Below are 18963 nucleotides of genomic sequence, written 5' to 3'. Positions count from 1 at the left end.
GCAGTCGAATGGAACAGTCTGGTTAAGGGAGGGGAGGGGGTTTTATTTAGAACTGATTTGCATAGCTTTTCCCGAAATAGAGACATGGTGGCAGAAATCCATAGCCTGGGTGATGTTTTGTTACATGGAAGCTGTGTGGATGTGATGGGGGGGTGGATATGGGTGTGATGAGGTATGGGTGCCCTCCTGCTACAGTGAGCAGCAATGGGCCTTTCGTGCCCCTACTCAATAGAGGGCAATAGTGCCAGCTTATAGACAGAGGGAAGACTGCCAGCAAAGGGTTTGCCTTGGTCAGTCCTCCCTCTAGAATGTTTATTGCCAAAGGAGGTAAAAACACAAAAGTCATTCCTCCTTTTTCCGAGCAAGCTGCAGAGGGCTCTGTGCCCACGCTAACAGTGTTGATGTACAGCAGCGAAGCCCTCGCCATCCACTCTCCTATTTCATCCTGCAGCCAAGAGCGAAGCCTCAATATTATTCCCACATCCTTAACGCTTTCATTGCTCCTTCACCCCTGCCCCAGCCTCCCCTGGGCCAGTCCCGATGCTCCCGGTGCCATCCCTGCCCCGGCCTCCTCTTCAAACCTGGGTTTCCCTTCTGCCGGGGCCGGGACTCGAACCGGGGACCTTCCCACCGCCGCGGGGGCCGCCGGGCTGGCGGTGCGGGGTTGGGGGGGGCGGCCGGAAGCGGGCCTGTGTGTTCCGGGGCCGGCGGTGTCCTCTGCCCGCCCCGCCTCGCCGCACCGCACCGCACCGCACCGCACCATGCTGCTCACCCGGGCCCTGCGCGCCGCCGCCGCGCTGCGCCCCCCGCCCCGCCGCCTCCTTCCCCTCTCCTCCTCCTCCTCCTCCTCCTCCATCTCCTTCTCCTCGGCCTCCCCCCGCTCCCTCCCGCCGCCGCCCGGCTCCGCGCCGCCCCTGGCGCGCTCCCTGTGGCCGCTGGGCCCGGCGCTGCTGCGGCCCCGGCGGGGCTCTGCCGGCGGTGTGCCCTGCGGGTGCGGCGGGCTGCACACCGAGGGTGCGCGGGGAAACGGAGCGGGGCGGCGGGGGGGGGGGGGGGAAACACGTGCGCGACCCCGTCCCGTGCGCGGCACGTGGCGGCCGTGCCTCATGTCCGCCGTTTCCTTGCAGGAGACAAGGCCTTCGCGCAGTTCCTGAGCGATGAGATCAAAGAGGAGAGGAAGATCCAGAAGCACAAGGCTCTGCCCAAGGTGTCCGGCGGGTGGGAGCTGGAGGTGCACGGCACCGAGGCCAGGCTGGTGCGGAAGGTCGCCGGCGAGAAGTAAGTGAGGGCTGGGGAGTGTGGTGACAGCGCCCAGATGCGCCCTTGTGCTCGTGTCGCTTCCCTCCAGAGGATGCTGCGAGGGCTGGAGCAGCTCTGCTCTGGAGCCAGGCTGAGAGAGCTGGGCTGGGGCAGCCTGGAGAAGAGAAGGCTCCTGAAGGGGAGACCTGAGAGCAGCTCCAGTGCCTAAAGGGGCTGCAGGGAACCTGGAGAGGGGCTTGGGGCAAGGGCCTGTAGGGACAGGCCAAGGGGAATGGCTTGAACCTGCCCGAGGGGAGACTGAGATGAGCTCTTAGGCAGAAGCTCTTCCCTGTGAGGGTGCTGAGGTGCTGGCACAGGGTGCCCAGAGAAGCTGTGGCTGCCCCATCCCTGGCAGTGCTCAAGGCCAGGTTGGACACAGGGGCTTGGAGCAAGCTGCTCCAGTGGAAGGGGTCCCTGCCCGTGGCAGGGGTTGGAGCTGGGTGAGCTTTAAGGTCCCTTCAACCCAAAGGGTTTGATGAGTAACACCGTGTCCTGTGTATGCAAACTGGATGTTGCAGAGGGTCTTTGTTCTACCACCTTGGGTCAAAGGCACTTTTTGTGTCGCACAAAGTTGCTACTTTATTGTGTGTAACAAAGTTCCCTGCAGTTAAAAGTAGCAGTTCAGTAAAACTTGACAATCAGTTGTGAGAGTGGGTGAGAGTCAGCTCCATCCCGCTGAGCATCTGCAAACTGCAGTACCTGGCTGTGCTCCCGGCCTGTGAACTCAGCACTAGAAACACCATCCCTGCAACAGGAGCTTCGGACAAGAGGTTCTGATGGGTGCCTTTTGAGTGTGTTCAGCAATAACTGCTTCTGGTTCTTCTGCAGGATAACGGTGACATTCAACATCAATAACAGCATTCCACCCTCAGCGGATGACGAACCACAGGAAGGGCAGAAAGCGGATGAGCAGGAGGTAGCTTGGTCTTGATGTGCGCTTTAGTGATGGGTACACAGAGGGAAAGTGGAACCTTGCCCTTGAGCACCAAAACTTTTCTCCCCCCCACCTCCGTTGATATTTGGGAGCATTAAGTCACAAAATGAAGATTTTCCTGGGTTATCTGTCACTTGGTTGTGACCTTCCTCTTCGCAGCAGAAAGGCAGAGCAGGTCAAGAGGGATCTATAAGGAGAAATAAGAGGAACTCAGACCTTAGAGCAGCCTTCCAGCACCAAAAGGGGCTGACAGGAAGGTTGGAGAGGAGCTTTTTGTAAGGTCACATAGGGAAGGAACAAGGGGGAACCACTTTAACCTTCCAGAGGGGAGATTGAGATGAGCTCTTAGGCAGAAGCTCTTCCCTGGGGGGGTGCTGAGGCGCTGGCACAGGGTGCCCAGAGAAGCTGTGGCTGCCCCATCCCTGGCAGTGCTCAAGGCCAGGTTGGACACAGGGGCTTAGAGCAAGCTGCTCTAGGGGAAGGTGTCCCTGTCTGTGGCAGGGGTTGGAACTGGATGAACTTTAAGTTCCCTTCAGCCCAAACCAGTCTGAGGTCTTTTGCCTTTGCAATCCAGTGCAGTAAATACTGCAGTTTGCACTTAGTGCGAGTCCTGGCGCTGGCGGGCAACATCAAGGAGACACAAAGCTATTCACACGACTTCACTTACGGACCTTTGTTGGTCACAAGTGTCTCACTCCTGTTTAGTAGAACTGTTAGTAAAAATACGGGTTAAAAACTGTAAAGGAGCAGTATAACTTGGGCAGATGTTTCATCCGCAGTGACACTGATGCTGAACAAGTCAAGGGATGTTGGTGAGGTTGTGAGGGAAGTTTGGGTTGTCCTGGCCAGGTCAGGGACTCCAGAAGGAGCTGAGGGGTGGGAACGTGTGCCGGATGGGCTGTGTGTTGTGCTGTACTGTGATTGCTGCTTTGGCTCCTGTTCAGATTCCAGTGCTGATGCAACTGTTCTCTTATTTAGCCTGATCTTACATCAACTCCAAACTTTGTCGTGGAAGTAATAAAAGATGATACAAAACAGACCCTTGTTCTTGACTGCCATTACCCTGAAGACGAGGTGGGTATCACACGGGTTGTGTCACATCTGGTAGCCAGCTCTGGGCTGTGATTTGCTGCATGTTTCATGCTTGACTGTGGTGTAACTGTGCTCCGTTGAATTGTCCTGCTCTCTACAGCCTCTTGCTTTCCTGGATCTGCAGAAAATGCAGCCCCCTTTGTATCTTTTTTAAACACAAACACCAGCTTTGTGTTTGCCCGAAACCACTCTTTGGGGAGGAGACGTTCCATTGCCTAACTCACATCGCGACGTGGTGTTTCGGCTGCTTGTCAACCTGTTGATTAAATTACATTAGAGAAGGGAGGCACAGCTTACCTTGAAGAGCATGGCAGCTTGAGAGGGGTGAACAAGGATGGCCAAAACAAGACGTATTTAACACAGTGTGTCAGTAACTTGCAAATCTCGTTGTGAGGGGTCACAAAGAGAAGGAGGGATTAAAAAAGGGGGGAAAGAGGATAAAACTGGGGGCTTTGACTTGCACTGATCTCTGTGGTTTACTTTGTAAACCGTATCAGATCATTTATGCAGCCAGCGTAGTGGACAAAGGGTGGGCAGATGTGTGACGGATTAGAATCACACACAGGGTTGTTTCTGGCAGCTTGAGCTGGTGGCCTGACCTCTTCTTAGGTGATCTCCTGCATTCTCCTGGGTGCCTGCAGTGCAGTATTCCTCACTGTGGGATGAGATGGCTGAAGGCGCCTGGTAATAAGAGCTAATTGTACGCCTTGCGTCTCATTCCCTGTTTCAGATTGGAAATGAAGGAGAGGAAGAAAGTGATATTTTCACAATCCGCGAGGTCAGTTTTCAGCCCACTGGAGAATCGGACTGGAAGGACACCAACTACACCCTCAACACGGACTCCCTTGACTGGGTGAGTGCTGCCAACACAGCCACTTGAACTTGCCTCTTCTGGCTGCCCTTTTGCCCCAGGGCTATGGATGAAGCCTGACCTGGGTATCTGAGACAGAGATTCACCCACTCTACCCCAGCTCCTCGTGACATGGTTCTGCTGCAAACTGAGGGTTGCTTGGTGGTCCCAGCAGTCTTGGAGTGCTGGTGCCGTTCCTGACACACGCTGAAGCTTGTTCTGCTCCAGGCTTCATAGGTTGATTTCCCAGCAGCTCTATTACGCTTCAGAGATGCTTTGGCACTTGCTCAGACACGTTTTGGTCTGTGTGTTTTAACGGCGTAGCTTACCAGATGCCACACGCACACCTTTGTTCTGTGGGGTTTCCAGGTATGTTTTTATAGGTGTGACACTAAAAACTGACGTGCCCAAGAATCTGGCATCTGTTCCTATGTTCTCAGTGCCAGGCTTTCAAAAGCTTAAATCATAGGTGGAGGCTTTGTAGGGTTAAAAATTTACTCCTGGTGTGTATCTCTTTGGGACAGACTCATGTCAAAGTGGGGCAGTGTGCTCTCCAGCATCCTCTCTGACTTCAGACAGAAAATCAGTTACAAATGTGTATTATTTGTGATGTTCTCAGAGTGCCCAAGTCCAAATGAATCATTTGCTCAGTAATATTGGTCTGTTTGAAAAAACCCACAACAACAACAGACCAAGAAACACAGGACAGGTATTGTTTACTATTACTGCAGTAAGCAGCCAGCATGAATCTGCTCTCCTGAGGAGCAAGGGGGAGCCCACAAGCATTAATGTGCTGGAGCTGCAGGAGTAGGATTAGAAAGAAAAAGAAACAAGGAGTTGATGATTGTAAAAGACTTTGTTTTTCACATATTTACATCAGATACCACCCTTTACAGACACTGTTAGGACCACTCACCCCCAAGGCCATGGTGCTACGTAGAGGGGACAAGCAGAGTGTGTAATCTTGGCAGACTCTACCTGCTGACTCGTAGGGTCAGTGGATCATCTCCAGGATGCAGCTCATTTGTCATGTTGGCTTTGGGTTTACACACAGGATTTGGATGCCTGTTCATGGCCACATCCCTGCACACGTTCCACTCAAGGCCAGGCCTGCCCCAAAGGGGATGGGAGCTGCCTGGTCTCCTGTGGGAGGTGGGTCTGATCTTCCTGGGATAAATGCCAGCTGCCATGGGATATTTTAAGAGCAACCCCAACCCAGGTGGGCTCTGCTAAGGAAAGTTTCCTGTTCTTGTTTCCAGGCTCTGTACGATCACTTAATGGATTTCCTGGCTGATCGAGGAGTGGACAACACGTTTGCTGATGAGTTAATAGAGCTCAGCACTGCACTGGAGCACCAGGAGTACATCAAATTCCTTGAAGACCTTAAAAGCTTTGTGAAATGTCAGTAGGTTAAACTAGGAAACTTGCCTTCAAGTGTGGGTATTCCACAGCACTGCTCCAGCCAGCAATACCCAAATATATCTTCACAACAGATATGGAGAGTAAGTAACGTTGAATTTGGAGGATGGGAAAAGGAGGATTCTCACTTGTGTTTAGGGATTTGTATTTATGTTGCAGCCCTGATCAAGTTCTCTCTGACATAAACGGTCCAGAATTGCCTCACCCTGCTTGGTGGGTTTTGTACAATTAAGGATGAATGTGAAGAATAAAACTGGTTCAACATATCACTGAAAAAAATGGTGGTTTCTCTTCTTCCTGCTCTACCCTTGCTGCCCAGAGAGTGACCCTAAAACCGATGCTGGTGTTAGTACAGCTGCTCAGAGCTGTGTGTGCTGATACAGCATTTTCTCTGGGGAGAGCTATTCAAGAGCCTCCAGCCATGCAGTGTGGCAGAGTTGTGCCTGTAGGAGGAGCGCTGCTGGCCAAGCAGTGCTAATTACGAACATGAATCTCATTCGAGGGATCTTTGCTGTCTGGCTGCCAGGGAACAGAATGCAGGGTCCTAAACATGTTCAAGGAGTGTTTGTAAAAAGGAATCTGCTGCCACAATCTATTACATGAATGTTACTGCACTTCAGCTTCAGCAGAAGGGCCAAGAGGCTGTGCATGCTGATATGGAAGGCAGTGGGGCAGCAGCTCCCATTGTCTCCTCAGATTGTTGCCAGTTGTTACCTGAAGGTCACATTAACCAGGAACCACAGCTGAAGTTCCACTGTGAGCCCTGAGTTAAAGACAACACAAAGTCTGAAATGAACTAAAGTATATTTATTTCCAAATATATCCTGTGCCATTCAAAGTGCAGGGCAGGGCAGCACTGCTGCCTTTCCAGGTATCTGACACAGTAGCTACAGGCATGTACATGAAAATACTAGCAGCTCCGGGGAGGATTTTTAGTCTTGAAGTCCTTCCAGTACAAAAGCAGCAGCTGAATCAACTTACAGGAGAATTGTCCAGGAGTCACAGACCTTTACAAAAGGCAAGATGAAAGGAGATGCTAACGTATAAAATGAGTTATTAATGTTCAAAACCTGTCTGAAATGCTCTGCTCCCAACACTGTTCTCGTGGTGATTTTGCATCAGCAGCAAAGCTATAAGGACATGGGAGCTCCAGCCTGAGCCGAAGGGATGGTGTGTGTTTTCCAGGAGGCACAGGTGAACCTTCTGAGGAGGCTTAAACTGAAGTAATTCTTAAAACTTTTCCTTGTGAACCACTTATCTGAATGGATGTTCCACACAAGGAGCTAACATGTGAGACAGGTAAGGCACTGCATGGGACAGGTCCTTGAAAGATGCCCTAGTCCAGCAGTTAAGGTAAGTTGTGTCCTTTGGCTTTTCACAGTAACTGGTCAAAACTAAAACCATTTCCAAGGAAGTCTGTGGAAAAACTCCAGCACCAACCCCCCAGGGGTCAATGGACTGGTGGTTTCTGCCCATGTAATTGAGAAGGGGATGCAAGCAGAGATCCTTTCCAGGAATTTGACATTTAGACTCACCGCACAGCTCATGAGGAGACTGGTTTCTTCCTCCATCCCACTGGTGACTGTGAACTCTGGGTTGTGGAAGCACCTGTGGCTGTGCTCTGTTACAGTGTTTTCTAGGAGTGACCTAAGCTTCCCTTCTGTCATATCCTGAGGAAAAAGGGGTTAACAGAAGGCTTAAACTGTCCGTAGCTCAAACATGCCCCTTCCCAGCAGCAGGCATGTCACAGCTACCATATCACAGTGCAGCTCACCTGTGTGCTGATGTATAACCCACACTGGCAAAAAACCACATGATTTCTCACAGTCAGGTTATTCCTAGAAAGAGCATTCAATGAGCAGCATCAGGACAAAGGCAGAGGGTAGCAAAAACCCCGATTTAGGAGATCATTGTGGGGTTTTTACTTTCTTGAAATTAACACCAGCAGCAGCCTCTCTTTGCCCATTGCTTTTGTCTGTTTGTAAAGCCCAAACTACTGCAGGGGAGCAGAGAATCGCATTCCAGTGGTGAGGACTTTTCTTACTTTCTACACACTGGGCAGATGATCTTGTCACTGGCATCCAAGCCATCGAGCATCGCGTTGAGGCATTCCTCATCAACCTGCAGGCTCCGCTCGTACTCCTTCATAACCAGCTGCTCTGCAATAACACAACAAAACACCCTCAGGCACCTGGTATGAACTCAAAGCTGCACAAGCGGAGCTGCTGCAGAGGCAGGGGCTAGGGCAGGCCCTGGTTCCAAAGAACTTTCCTTGGATCAGGTTTCTACCTAATGAAATCAACCCATTTTGTCCCTATGGCTCAATCTTTAACCCATCTCTGGTGACTTTCCAACCAGCAATTTAGAAACATTCTGAATGGATTTACACAGGTTCCTACAGCTCCCCAACCCCTCAGCCCTGTTTCTATGGTCTGCTCTCTTACTAGCCTCTCACAGACCTTAAAATGTCACATAAACTGTAAATAAGGGTTTCAATGCATTAGAGAGGCTACAAAGGCTCTTCCCCTATAGCAGGTGGGCTCCAAGAACCAAGGAGTGCAGCCTCAGCTGGTTTGGGTTACTAGAGAGGAATAGTAAAGCTCTAATAGGAGTCAGAACACGTGTAGTGACTTTACCTTGCAAGATCAGATCTTGCTGGATCTCCTCCAGCACCGCCAGCTCATCGGGATCCTCTAGCACCTGGAAAAGGCGCATCCCCGTGATCCAGCCATCCTGGCTGCCGCCAGTAAGCTTCCACCCCCGGCTGCGCTGCCCCAGCACCCATTCACTCTGTGCGCTCTTTGGCCTGCAGCCCTCTACCTGCCAAACCGCGCGCTGTGGAAAGCAGCCCTTTTGATAACGCCCCGCGCAGGGCCGGCCGAGACGGGCCGGGACGCGGCCTCTGCTGCTTTTAACGCACTGGTGCTTTACCCTGCTCTCGGGAGCGGGGCGCGGCAGCGCAGCTCTAAAACCCCCCGACGGGGAGCCCTCCCCCGGCCGTGATTCCGCCTGTGGAGCAAGCAAGGAACTGCCGGCCCCCGGCGCACTCAGAGCGCTGCACCCACGTCACAGCCGTGGAGCGGGAGCCCCAAACGCTCCGGGTCTGCCAGCCCCGTCCACACAGCGACGCCGCCGACACGGACCTGCGGCAGCGCCTCCGGCCCGCCCGGGGCCCGCAGCGCCCGCCACTCCTGCTCCATCACGTCCCGCACCAGCGCCGCGCCGCTCGGGCCCTCCCCGGCCTGGCGGTACCGCTCCAGCAGCTTCGCCCGGCTGCTCCTCAGCCTCTCCATGCAGCGCTGCGAGCGACAGACACACGGGCCGCGTCAGGGCAGGGGGCCGGGGCCGCGCCCGCCGCCCGCCCCGTCCCCACTCACCCGGCGGTAGGCCTCCTTCCAGGGCGGCGCGGCCCGGCCCTTCCACCGCGCCCGGCTCCGCCATGGCGGCGCCTCCATGGCCTCAGCGAGCCGCGGCTGCGCCTGTGCCGCGGGGCACGCCGGGAGATGTAGTCCCGGCGCGGAGGGAGCGGCGGCTGCTGGCCATGGCGGCGGAGGGCGGCCCCGCGGAGCAGTGGCGCGCGGCCCTGCCGCAGCACGAGGTGCTCAGCCGCCTCCGGGAGAGAGAGGCCGCCGCGCCCGCCGCCGCCCGGCCGCCCGTCATCCGCAACCTCCTCTTCGGCCTCGATGGCGACCTCTTGCTCTGGGACAGCGAGCACAGCGCCCTCCACACCATCGGCCTCCGCCGCCTCGGCGGGCCCGAGGCCGCGGGGCTCAGCCGGTACCAGGTAACGGGGGGCGCCCGAGGGACCGCGGGCGGCTGCGAGGGGAGGAGGAGGCCGTCGGGGGGAGCGGGGCGGGGGGGCCGGGCCCTCAGGGCCTCGGGCTGGCTCCCGCTGGGTCTCCGCTCAGAGAAGCCCGCCGGCCGTGTGCTCGGCCGGTTTTGCCTCATTCTTGGCCGTGTAGCCGTTGTATAAATCGCTGTGCAGAGCAGGACCGGGCACTGATCGACCCCGTACAGCACTGGTGAGGCCGCACCTCGGATCCTTTGTTCAGCTCTGGGCCCCTCGCTACAAGAGGGACATTGAGGGGCTGGAGTGGGGGCAAAGAAGGGCAATGGAGCTGGTGCAGGGCCTGGAGCACAGCGGTGATGGGGAACGGCTGAGGGACCTGGGGGGTACAGATGGAGAAGAGAAGGCTCAGGGGGGACCTGATGGCTCCCTGCAACTGCCTGCCAGGAGGATGGAGCCAGGAGGGGCTGGGCTCTGCTCCCAAGGAACGAGGGATGGGACAAGAGGAACCGGCCTCAAGCTGCCCCAGGGCAGGTTTAGATGGAGCTGAGGAACAATTCCTGCCCCAGAGGGTGCTCAGGCGTTGGAACAGGCTGCCCAGGGCAGGGCTGCAGGCACCGGCCCTGCAAGTGCTCACACACCATGGAGATGAAGCCCTCAGTGCCATGGGTCAGTGGTGGCCGTGGCAGTGCTGGGGAATGGTTGGACTTCATGAGTTTAAATGTTTTTTCCAACCTGGGTGACTGTGATGAAGATGTGCCATGCTTCCGTGAGTGCTTTTGGTGCCTTGTGCTTAACTGGTGGATTTGTATTTTCAGACCCTGATGTGCATAAACCCACCCCTGTTCGAGGTTTATCAGACGCTGTTAAGCCCCACGCAGCATCACGTGGCGCTCATCGGTACGAAGGGGCTCATGGTGCTGGAGCTGCCTAAACGCTGGGGGAAGAATTCAGAGTTTGAAGGTGGGAAAGCCACGGTGAACTGTAGGTGGGTGAGACCTCAGGTGGTTAACAACACCCTTGTCCTGCTACTGTTCCTTTACAGCCTCTCCTGCAGCTTGGGCACCAGTAGATAAGGAAGACATTGGTTGTATTGGGGTTGTAGGGATAATCACAAATGAAGTTAACTTGCCTCAGGGACTTGCTGATTGTTAAGTGACCCAAATAAATTACCTTCTTAATAGGGTGGAGTTGCTGAGGAGCTCTGTGCTCCTCTGTAGTATTCTCTATTCTTTCTGGAGTCTTCTAGCCATGCTAGCTAAAAGCATACATCCAGATGGAAATAACACAGACTCCAAGTGAAAGCTGTAACTCCAGTTTTAAGAATAATACACCTACTGGCTTTGAAACCTTTTAATTGGGTTTCTAGCTCTTCTTGCCCCCCCTTCCCCTTCGAAGTAACTCGTGTGTGTTTTGTAACAGTGCATATCTCTGCTGTATATTTCAGCACTGTCCCTATTGCGGAAAGGTTCTTCACAAGCTCAACATCTCTGACTTTAAAGCATGCTGCCTGGTATCCCTGCGAGACACTGGAGCCTCATATTGTGCTTTTGACTTCAGATAATACTATACGGTAAAACCTGATTGTAGTTTATTATCAAAGGGTTTTTTTTTGTCATAGCCAGTCTGATTCTTTGCTAGATATTTGTGTCCTGCCGTTCCTACCAGGATTACCAATAAAAAATAGGATGGGATAGATTTTAGACTGATAGCAACTGTGCAACACCGCCTGCTGAATGACCATTGCTGTGTTTCTTTCTCTAGGTTTTACAGTCTGAAGGTACCTCACACACCTATCAAAGTGATTGCTCTTTCAGACACTGAGGAGGAGACTTTTACAATCAAAAAAGGGTTTGTGTGGCTTCTTGTATTTTGAAATGCTTTTGACAGAATCAGCTCTGTGTTCTCAGCTGTGTTTTTAATGAGTAAGTGCTAAATCTGCCTGGAAACCTGATGCGATGGGGGTTTTTTTCCTGGACTTTTTCAACAGCAACTGCACTTTTTCGTGTTGTTTTTTTTCTTCCTTTTTTTCTCATCCTGGAAGTGGTAACAGATTGTGCAGTCAAGTGTTTGTCAGAGTAGTCATGTGGAAAATGCACCTTGTCTTTCAGATGGGGTTATGAAGGGCTTTTTGAGTGAGGAGTGCAGAAAATAGCTCCTTTTTTTAGTTCCCTCTTGGCCTACTTAGAAAGTAGGAACTTGAGGGTCTCAGTAGTCAAGTCACAGACTGACACAGGAAATACCGGTATGCCCATCTCTTCTATCCTGTGAAATGGGGCTGGCTGGTGGGTGTATTGCAGAAATGAGGCACTATGAGAAGGATGTTACTCACATGCTTTTGCTGCTGAAAACAGCACGTGTCCAAGGACTGATGGGTAGGTGTTTGGTGGTAATTTGTCAGCACGTGCCCATGGTCTAGTTAAACACTTGTGTCCTTAGAATTGTTGGTAACTTCAGGTCTTGTTCTCACTTGTCCCCAGGAGAGCTTACACAGCATCACTGGGAGAGACCGCGGTGGCGTTTGACTTCGGCCCACTGGTGCCAGTCCCAAAGAACACACTGGGACAGCGAGGCAGTGACGAGGTGCTGGCCTATCCACTTTACATTCTGTATGAAAATGGAGAGACATTCCTCACCTACATCAGCCTGCTGCAGAGGTAGGATCGTGTTCATCATCAGGTTTCATCATGTTCATCATCAGGGGTGCTTCTATGTCTGTACAGTGTTAGGGCTGGAGAGCCATCTCTTGGTTTGGCTGGGACTCTGTAAAGGACGCTGGGCCGAGGTTTATTGTATTGCAGCCTGGTTTGTCTCTTTACGTCAGTGCTAATAGGCTGAAATCCAAGAATATTTGTCCTCCTTTTTCATTGAGATACTAAGTGTGCAGTTTCCACTGCTGAGAATTCACTGTCCATGATTTACCATCAGAAATCCGAAATGAAGACACCAGACTGTCAGAAGATCAGCAGGTCTAAGGGTGCTAAGGGTATTTTAGGATCTCCAATTCACAGTGCAGACATCCTTAGCTTAGTGGCATCTTAGGAAAGAAAGATCTTAGGATCATAGAGGGTTTGCTGGCATGTTCCATGATGACATGTAAGGATGTGAATCAAGAATATAAGCCCAATATAAGAAAAAGTTACTTCAGAAAACTGAGAAAATGGTGGAAAACTTTAAAGTTGGATCTAGTATAACTGAATATTAAACCGTGGGGTATTTGGTTTGAAGCAGCACCGTTTGCTTCTGCACAAGAAATACTGCAGCACTGAGCAGATCCTGTCTGTAGGCAATGAAATGGGCTCAGTTCTTCAAAAGTTCTACCAAGAGAAATGATGTGCTGCAAAATGCTGCTTGTAAAGTGCTTTAACAAGTAAGAAACCAATTAGGTGTTAAAGGTAATGAACCTTTAGTAATGAATCTTTCATTTTTTTGCAGTGTAGCTTGGTTGCTTTCAAAGCATAAAACATTATTACTGACCTCCAGTTTCTTCTCTGACATCACCACCAAGTAGTTGTCGTTCAGGCTCAATCCACAGAAGCCTGGGCTGCTGCTGGCCCACAGAAATCAGAACTAAAACCACTGGGTTGTTTGGATTTTGGATTATTTTTAAGTCATCCTTACCTTGTAATTATTGTGCAGCAAACTCTCGCAGGTAACTATGGGGAGCTCTCCTTCCACACCTCATCTTGTGAACACATCTTTATTCCAGCACTGGCAATCTTGGCAAGCTGCTTGGCCCTCTGCCCATGCACCCTGCGGCAGAAGACAACTATGGCTACGATGCTTGTGCTGTCCTTTGCCTGCCCTGTGTTCCAAACATCCTGGTGATTGCCACCGAGTCGGGAATGCTTTATCACTGCGTGGTACTGGATGGAGAAGAGGATGATGATCAGGTATCTTGTCGTGGGGTTCTTTTTGTCTACAGACATTTCTGTTTCTTTACTTCCTGGCTGCCAAGATGGCAGGATGCCCACAAGTGAATGCGAAGTGCCAAAGCTGCATTCTTTTATCATGAGGTAGTGAGTGTTCCTCCTCTTCCAGCCAGTCCCTGGGATTCTCTGATGCTTTTCTTCTAGGTGTCAGATCTGTGTATCCTGATGGTAGATCAGATTTTGATCAAGCTTACTATGAACTGTTTTAAAGAGAATCTTCTAAGAAGAAACTATTTCTGAGATGGTTTTTTTTTTTAAGTGGGGAAAAAAAGGGACTTGAACTACTTCTTTGTCAGTTAATGCTCTTGCCTGTGCTATGTGACCCTTGATGTTGTTTATCTTGGCATGTCTATTTAAATGATGTTGCACAGAATAATTCATTGCTTTTACAGTCAGAAAAGTCATGGGACCCAAGATCTGATATTATTCCTTCCCTGTACGTGTTTGAATGTGTTGAGCTGGAACTTGCACTGAAATTGGCATCAGGAGATGAAGAGGAGCCTTTAGAATCTGACTTCTCTTGCCCAATCAAATTGCATCAAGGTAAGGCTGTTTTTCAGGTTCTTGGCTTTTACTGGTTTTATTTCATGTTTTTAGGATCAAGGTACTTATAAATTATCGTTTGTGTCAAACAAAGGGGTGTTAAAATAAGAATTTGATGTCTTCAGTAAAGCTGTAGAAGGAGCAAGCCTGGGAGGTGCTTTAGTGTTCACTGAAGGGCAGATTACAGATGGTCACATACTACTAAATTCTTGTAATGTGTATTACAAAGTAGAATTTGTTGCATCTGTGTGGCAGCAAGTGCTGTGGGGATGGTGATCCTGAGGGAAGAATCGGTGTCTGCTGCTTAGACTCTCTGCTATAAATGTGAGGCAGGAGGTTGGGTAGCACAGAGTGTTTGGGTCTTTCTAAACAAGAAGCTTGTCAGAATGCTCATCTGCTGGCTTTAGCTGATCTTCCCTTTAAAATCCGGTGGATAGATACAGGTGTGGGGGGATAGGAATAGTTCAAAACAATTCCTCAGGTATTTCAAGTGTAATTATATTTTATGCAGAACTCTAATAACGTGACCAAAGCATCAAGCTCAGTTTTTGGACGGGGATGAGTTAGCACTTGTAAGATGTTAGTGCTGACTGAACAATAAGTTGATGCACATGCTCAGCACTGCAGGTTCCAGTGGTGGGTTTTTCTCAGTTCAGTGCCTTCTCCTACATTTCCTGTTTCAATTTCAGATCCAAAATGTCCCTCTCGCTACCACTGCACACACGAAGCTGGTGTCCATAGCGTGGGGCTGACATGGATCAACAAACTGCACAAATTCCTTAGCTCAGGTGAGTGGTGAGACCATTGCACACAGAGGGAAGAGAGTGCTACTGAACACCTGTGTTCTGCTAGTAGCAAGTTGGTAGATGGGGGTAGTACTGAGAATCCCTTACTGTGCAAAGCAGATCTGAAGCATTCTGACAAATCTCTTTGTAGATGAAGAAGACAAAGACAGTTTACAAGAGCTGGGAGCAGAACAGAAGTGCTTTGTTGAACATATTCTTTGTACAAAACCGTTGCCATGCAGGTAAAAATCAAACTCCTTCTATTGCTTCCAAACCAGTGAGTTGCTATGGAAAGTATTTATAATATGCCCTCTTCTGCTGCACTCTTTCCATTAAAATTAATGCAGTCAGCTCCAAAGAATACAAATAACACAACTAGGCACTTTGTGCATCAGGAACAAAACTCTTTTGACTGGGTAATTTTTGTGCTTTCTTCCCTCCAGGCAGCCTGCTCCGATTCGAGGCTTTTGGATTGTTTCTGACATCCTGGGACCCACAATGATCTGCATCACAAACACCTATGAGTGTATCACGAGGCCTCTCTTGTATGTGGGTCTGAATTGGCTTGAAATCTGTGGCTGTTGCATGAAAAGGATCTGAGGATATTATTACTCTGTTACTTCTTTCACCCCAGCCACATGCACCTCCCATGACACACAGGACAGTTTGCCTTCTGAACACTCCCTGGCTGAGCACGCAAGTGTTATTATAGTAGTTACCTGCTACTGATAAGGTGTTTGTAGGGGATATAATTAACCTCTAGCACCTTAGTGAGTATTAGGACTAGAATTGCATCTAAATGTTTTTGAGGGTATCGTTGATTTTTCTTCATTGTTATAATGAGGAAGCTGTGAACCAAAACCTTGTTTACAGCCAGTACAAAGATTCTGAGCACCAAGGTGATGTTTGCTGTAAAGAGAAAAAAAATGGATTCTTAAAAGTGCCTTAAAGCAGTGGGATTTTAGTAGCCATTTCCAAAGCCACTGCACGTTGGGAGTGGTGGGAAAGATCCAGACTAGTGTGGTAGATTTGCATGATGAAGTGAATGCACTGAGGGGAGGGCACTGTTTTGGGTTTGTTTACTGCTAAGAACACTCTTCAATGTGTGACAGGTACCTTCAGCTGGTGTTAATGTCAGCTTCTTACAGACCTTTCATTATTCTTTTAACTACTTCTGCAATGCTTTTAAATAGGTTTTTCTATCAGCTCTTTTAGACCCCATTATCAGAAGTAGCACGGGTGGGCAGTGATGCAGCAGGCTGCTTTGAAAAGCAGGTCATGCCCCTGTTCAAGGGGCACTCGCCTTGTTATGGAACTCTCTTCTTGAGTAAAAGGATATTTATGATTCTTGCTAGTTTCAACTGTGGCCAAGCAGAAAGCTGTGGGGATGTGATGCCACTGACCTCCTATAGACCTGGATTTACCACCTGGAATAGTCCCTCTTAGAACACTTCTGACTTACTGCTGTAATACATTAATTCCACAGGGGCTGACTTCCTTTAACTACTGCTTGATACGGTTTGAATGTTTCTGGTTTAACCTGTGTTCTCCCATTTGATGCTCTGGTAGAAGTACAGTCCATCCTGCATCCCCTCCACTGCTGTGTACCAGGGAAGACAAGGAAGTTGCTGTTTCCCCTCTCCGTATCCTGGCTACATCACAGCATTCATTTGAGAAGCATATCCGAAGCATCCTGCAGCGCAGTTCTGCCAATCCCTTGGTTCTGAAGTAAGCAAATATGTTTTCCCAGGGGACCTGAACAGGGAAGGCTTTCAGGAATACTGCATGTATAGCAAAGGGATTTAATTGTAGCCCCTCACTTTCATAACAGCCCTGCTGAGCCCTCACGGTAAATACTGCAAGTTGTTTATCCTTGCAAAGGGATGTGTTGGAGTAAGATTGCAAGCCCCTGTCTTATATTATTCAGGTCTGCTGATAAAGATGCTGCTCCTCCCCCTGAAGAATGCCTTCAGCTTCTTAGCAGAGCCACCCAAGTGTTCAGAGAGGAATACATACTGAAACAGGATCTGGCAAAGGAGGAAATTCAGCAAAGGTAATACAAACCCGTCATAACTATGGGCTGGACAGCATTTGTGAAACAACAGCACTAACTACTGAGCACTAAACCTCTGCTGGACTAACCCTTGTCAAGGAGTAAAATGTACTCGGGTAAGACTGCTTCTTCAAATTAGAGCTACGTTGTAAAGTCAGGGCGGAATGGAGGAGTTTATTCCCACCACTGCCCATCCTTTATTGTCTTTAGTTCTTCATAATCACTTCTGTCCTATTGTCTGTGTAGGATAAACCCCAATTGGATTTTATGTTTTTATTTTAAGAGTGAAGCTGCTGTGGGGACAGAAAAAGAAACAACTGGAAGAGCTTAATTACTGTCGGGAGGAAAGGTGAGGCTAATGTGTCTGCTTTACCAAGTCAGACATCAGCAATGCAAGTGCTTCATACAGGGGCTTGTGTGCAATGAGGGAGAAGTAAATGCATGTCTGGCTCTTTGCCCTGTTTCTCACCTTTCCTGTGAATCTAAATAGATGTTTCTCACTTGCATAAAGGAAAAGCCTGCGGGAAATGGCCGAGCGCTTGGCTGACAAGTACGAGGAAGCCAAAGAGAAGCAAGAAGATATTATGAACAGGTGAGTGCAAGCTCTGCTCTGTTTCATCACCGATTGCTTAAGTAGGGGTCCTGATGGAACAGGGTGGGCAGAAAGTGCTCAGTTATAATCCAGGGTTTCTGCAGTTCTCTTTGCTGGGGCGCAGTGGTGATTTTTCAGTACAACTTCAGGCCCAGGCTGAGCCAGCTCATGGTTCAGAAATGCCCTGTGAGAGGAGCTGAAAGGGGAAAGTCAAGTCTTGAGCCCCTGAGACTCAGAAGAGCAACAGCAGCACAAGGCTGGTGGTGTCTCAGCAGTAAGTTCATTCAGTGATGTTTCTTGCTTTGTACACCAAGGATGAAGAAAGTACTTCGGAGTTTCCACTCTCAGCTTCCTGTTCTGTCAGACAGTGAAAAAGACATGAGGAAAGAGCTGCAGACAATACATGACCAGTTGCAGCACCTGAGCAATGCCATCAGACAGGTGAGAACATGTGTTACTGTACCCACCTCACTCACACCCTGCGATAGTGCTGGTAGAACAGGGTCCTTCCAATGGAGCAGCTTTGTGCTTAAATTAGCAGCAACGTACTAAAATAACTTCTGACCTTGTTATTCACGCAGAGAGACCCTCTGCAGCCCAGTATAAAGCCTGAAAAAGCCTACACACCCCCTCCATAGTCCTAGCAGTAATATCCTCCTCTTTTGGGGAGTAAAGTCCAAAAGCAAGCAGGTTTTAACCCAATCACACTGTGCTACACCAGTTTGTGACTGTAAGCAGCTTTCACTTTGGCAGCCAATGCCACCACTGACTGGGGTGTTCTTTTTGTACATAACTTTCAGGTTAAAATGAAGAAGGAATATCAGCAGAAAAAGATGGAGAGGGGTTCCAGCCCCCGAAAACCCAGCATTAGCCTCAGTGCCTACCAGAGCAAGTGCATCCAAACCGTCCTGAAAGAAGAGTAAGTTAAAGCTTGGATCCTCCTGTAGAATTCAAGCCCTGGCACTTAGAAAAGCAATTCCAGTTGAGTTTCTGGGGTATGGTTTAACCCCTGTCCTGCAGGATGGGGGATCATTGATGCACCAGCTGGAGCTTGGTGAGAGGGGCTAAAGTGTAAGCTGTGCCTGTGTGTGACAGCAGCACTGGCCATCTTGTGCTGGTATTAAACTAAATCTGCTTTAAGTTGGCTGTTTGCCCAGGGATCTTTTGGCAGTCTCTGTCCAGCCCATAATTAACAACATGACTTGCAGTTCTTCCCATTTTCTGTATTTCCCTTCCTGGTAAGTTCTGAGCAAATGACTTGCACCCTCCTGACTTGGCTTTCTTTTTCCTGAAGGGGAGAACACATAAGGGAAATGGTCAAACAGATCAACGACATCAGAAGCCATGTGAACTTCTGACGTGCCCTCGCTGAGGAAGCTGCACCAAAAGACTGGATGAGCTTTAATGTTCCCTGATACTTCCCCTTGTATATTTACCATTTGTACGTTGAGCAACACACCTTTTACTTATTGTTTTGTGAAGCTGGACTGTGAAATAAGATACTTTTGATGAGATTCCTTACATACTGTGTTCTTTGCTTTTCTCCTGGGAAGGAGGCATGTTACATTGTGCCTGTTCCAAGGCGTAGTACTTACAACTAGCTCCGCAGTGTGGGAATTGCTCCCTGGGGTTATTCTCAGAGGCTTCTCCCCTCTTGGTCCGAGGTAGGGGAGGGCT

The 18963-nt window shown here is 49.9% G+C and overlaps 3 protein-coding genes across 4 annotated transcripts; 2 read left to right on the top strand and 1 right to left on the bottom strand.

Moving 5' to 3' along the window:
• Positions 1–386: 386 nt before the first annotated feature.
• C1QBP (complement C1q binding protein) lies at positions 387–5873 on the top strand. The gene is made up of 6 exons (XM_065695185.1): positions 387–1014; positions 1128–1278; positions 2128–2215; positions 3212–3307; positions 4056–4178; positions 5435–5873. The coding sequence occupies exons 1-6, from the start codon at positions 402–404 to the stop codon at positions 5582–5584; spliced, it is 1221 nt and encodes a 406-aa protein (XP_065551257.1). The 5' UTR covers positions 387–401; the 3' UTR covers positions 5585–5873.
• Positions 5874–6386: 513 nt separating this feature from the next.
• Positions 6387–9101, bottom strand: RPAIN (RPA interacting protein). Of its 2 annotated transcripts, XM_065695191.1 has the most exons (7): positions 8972–9098; positions 8738–8893; positions 8231–8294; positions 7639–7753; positions 7369–7432; positions 7130–7264; positions 6387–6601 (listed from the first exon to the last, which is right to left on the bottom strand). In XM_065695191.1, exons 1-7 carry the CDS (start codon positions 9047–9049, stop codon positions 6572–6574), a joined length of 642 nt encoding a protein of 213 aa, XP_065551263.1. In that variant the 5' UTR covers positions 9050–9098; the 3' UTR covers positions 6387–6571. The 2 variants fall into 2 exon arrangements, with proteins under 2 accessions (XP_065551263.1, XP_065551262.1); XM_065695190.1 differs by lacking the exon at positions 6387–6601 and having other exon boundaries at positions 7174–7264; positions 7369–7392; positions 8972–9101.
• Positions 8620–18807, top strand: NUP88 (nucleoporin 88). Its single transcript, XM_065695183.1, has 17 exons — positions 8620–9378; positions 10200–10369; positions 10829–10954; positions 11146–11232; positions 11862–12038; positions 13091–13274; positions 13706–13856; positions 14546–14644; positions 14793–14883; positions 15085–15186; positions 16211–16369; positions 16569–16694; positions 16978–17043; positions 17206–17286; positions 17601–17727; positions 18087–18205; positions 18581–18807. Exons 1-17 carry the CDS (start codon positions 9034–9036, stop codon positions 18642–18644), a joined length of 2274 nt encoding a protein of 757 aa, XP_065551255.1. The 5' UTR covers positions 8620–9033; the 3' UTR covers positions 18645–18807.
• Positions 18808–18963: the final 156 nt, after the last annotated feature.

Source organism: Lathamus discolor, chromosome 14, assembly GCF_037157495.1.
Source record: "Lathamus discolor isolate bLatDis1 chromosome 14, bLatDis1.hap1, whole genome shotgun sequence".
In the NCBI taxonomy this organism is placed as follows: Eukaryota; Metazoa; Chordata; class Aves; order Psittaciformes; family Psittacidae; genus Lathamus; species Lathamus discolor.
This window is presented reverse-complemented; position numbering and strand designations above follow the sequence as displayed.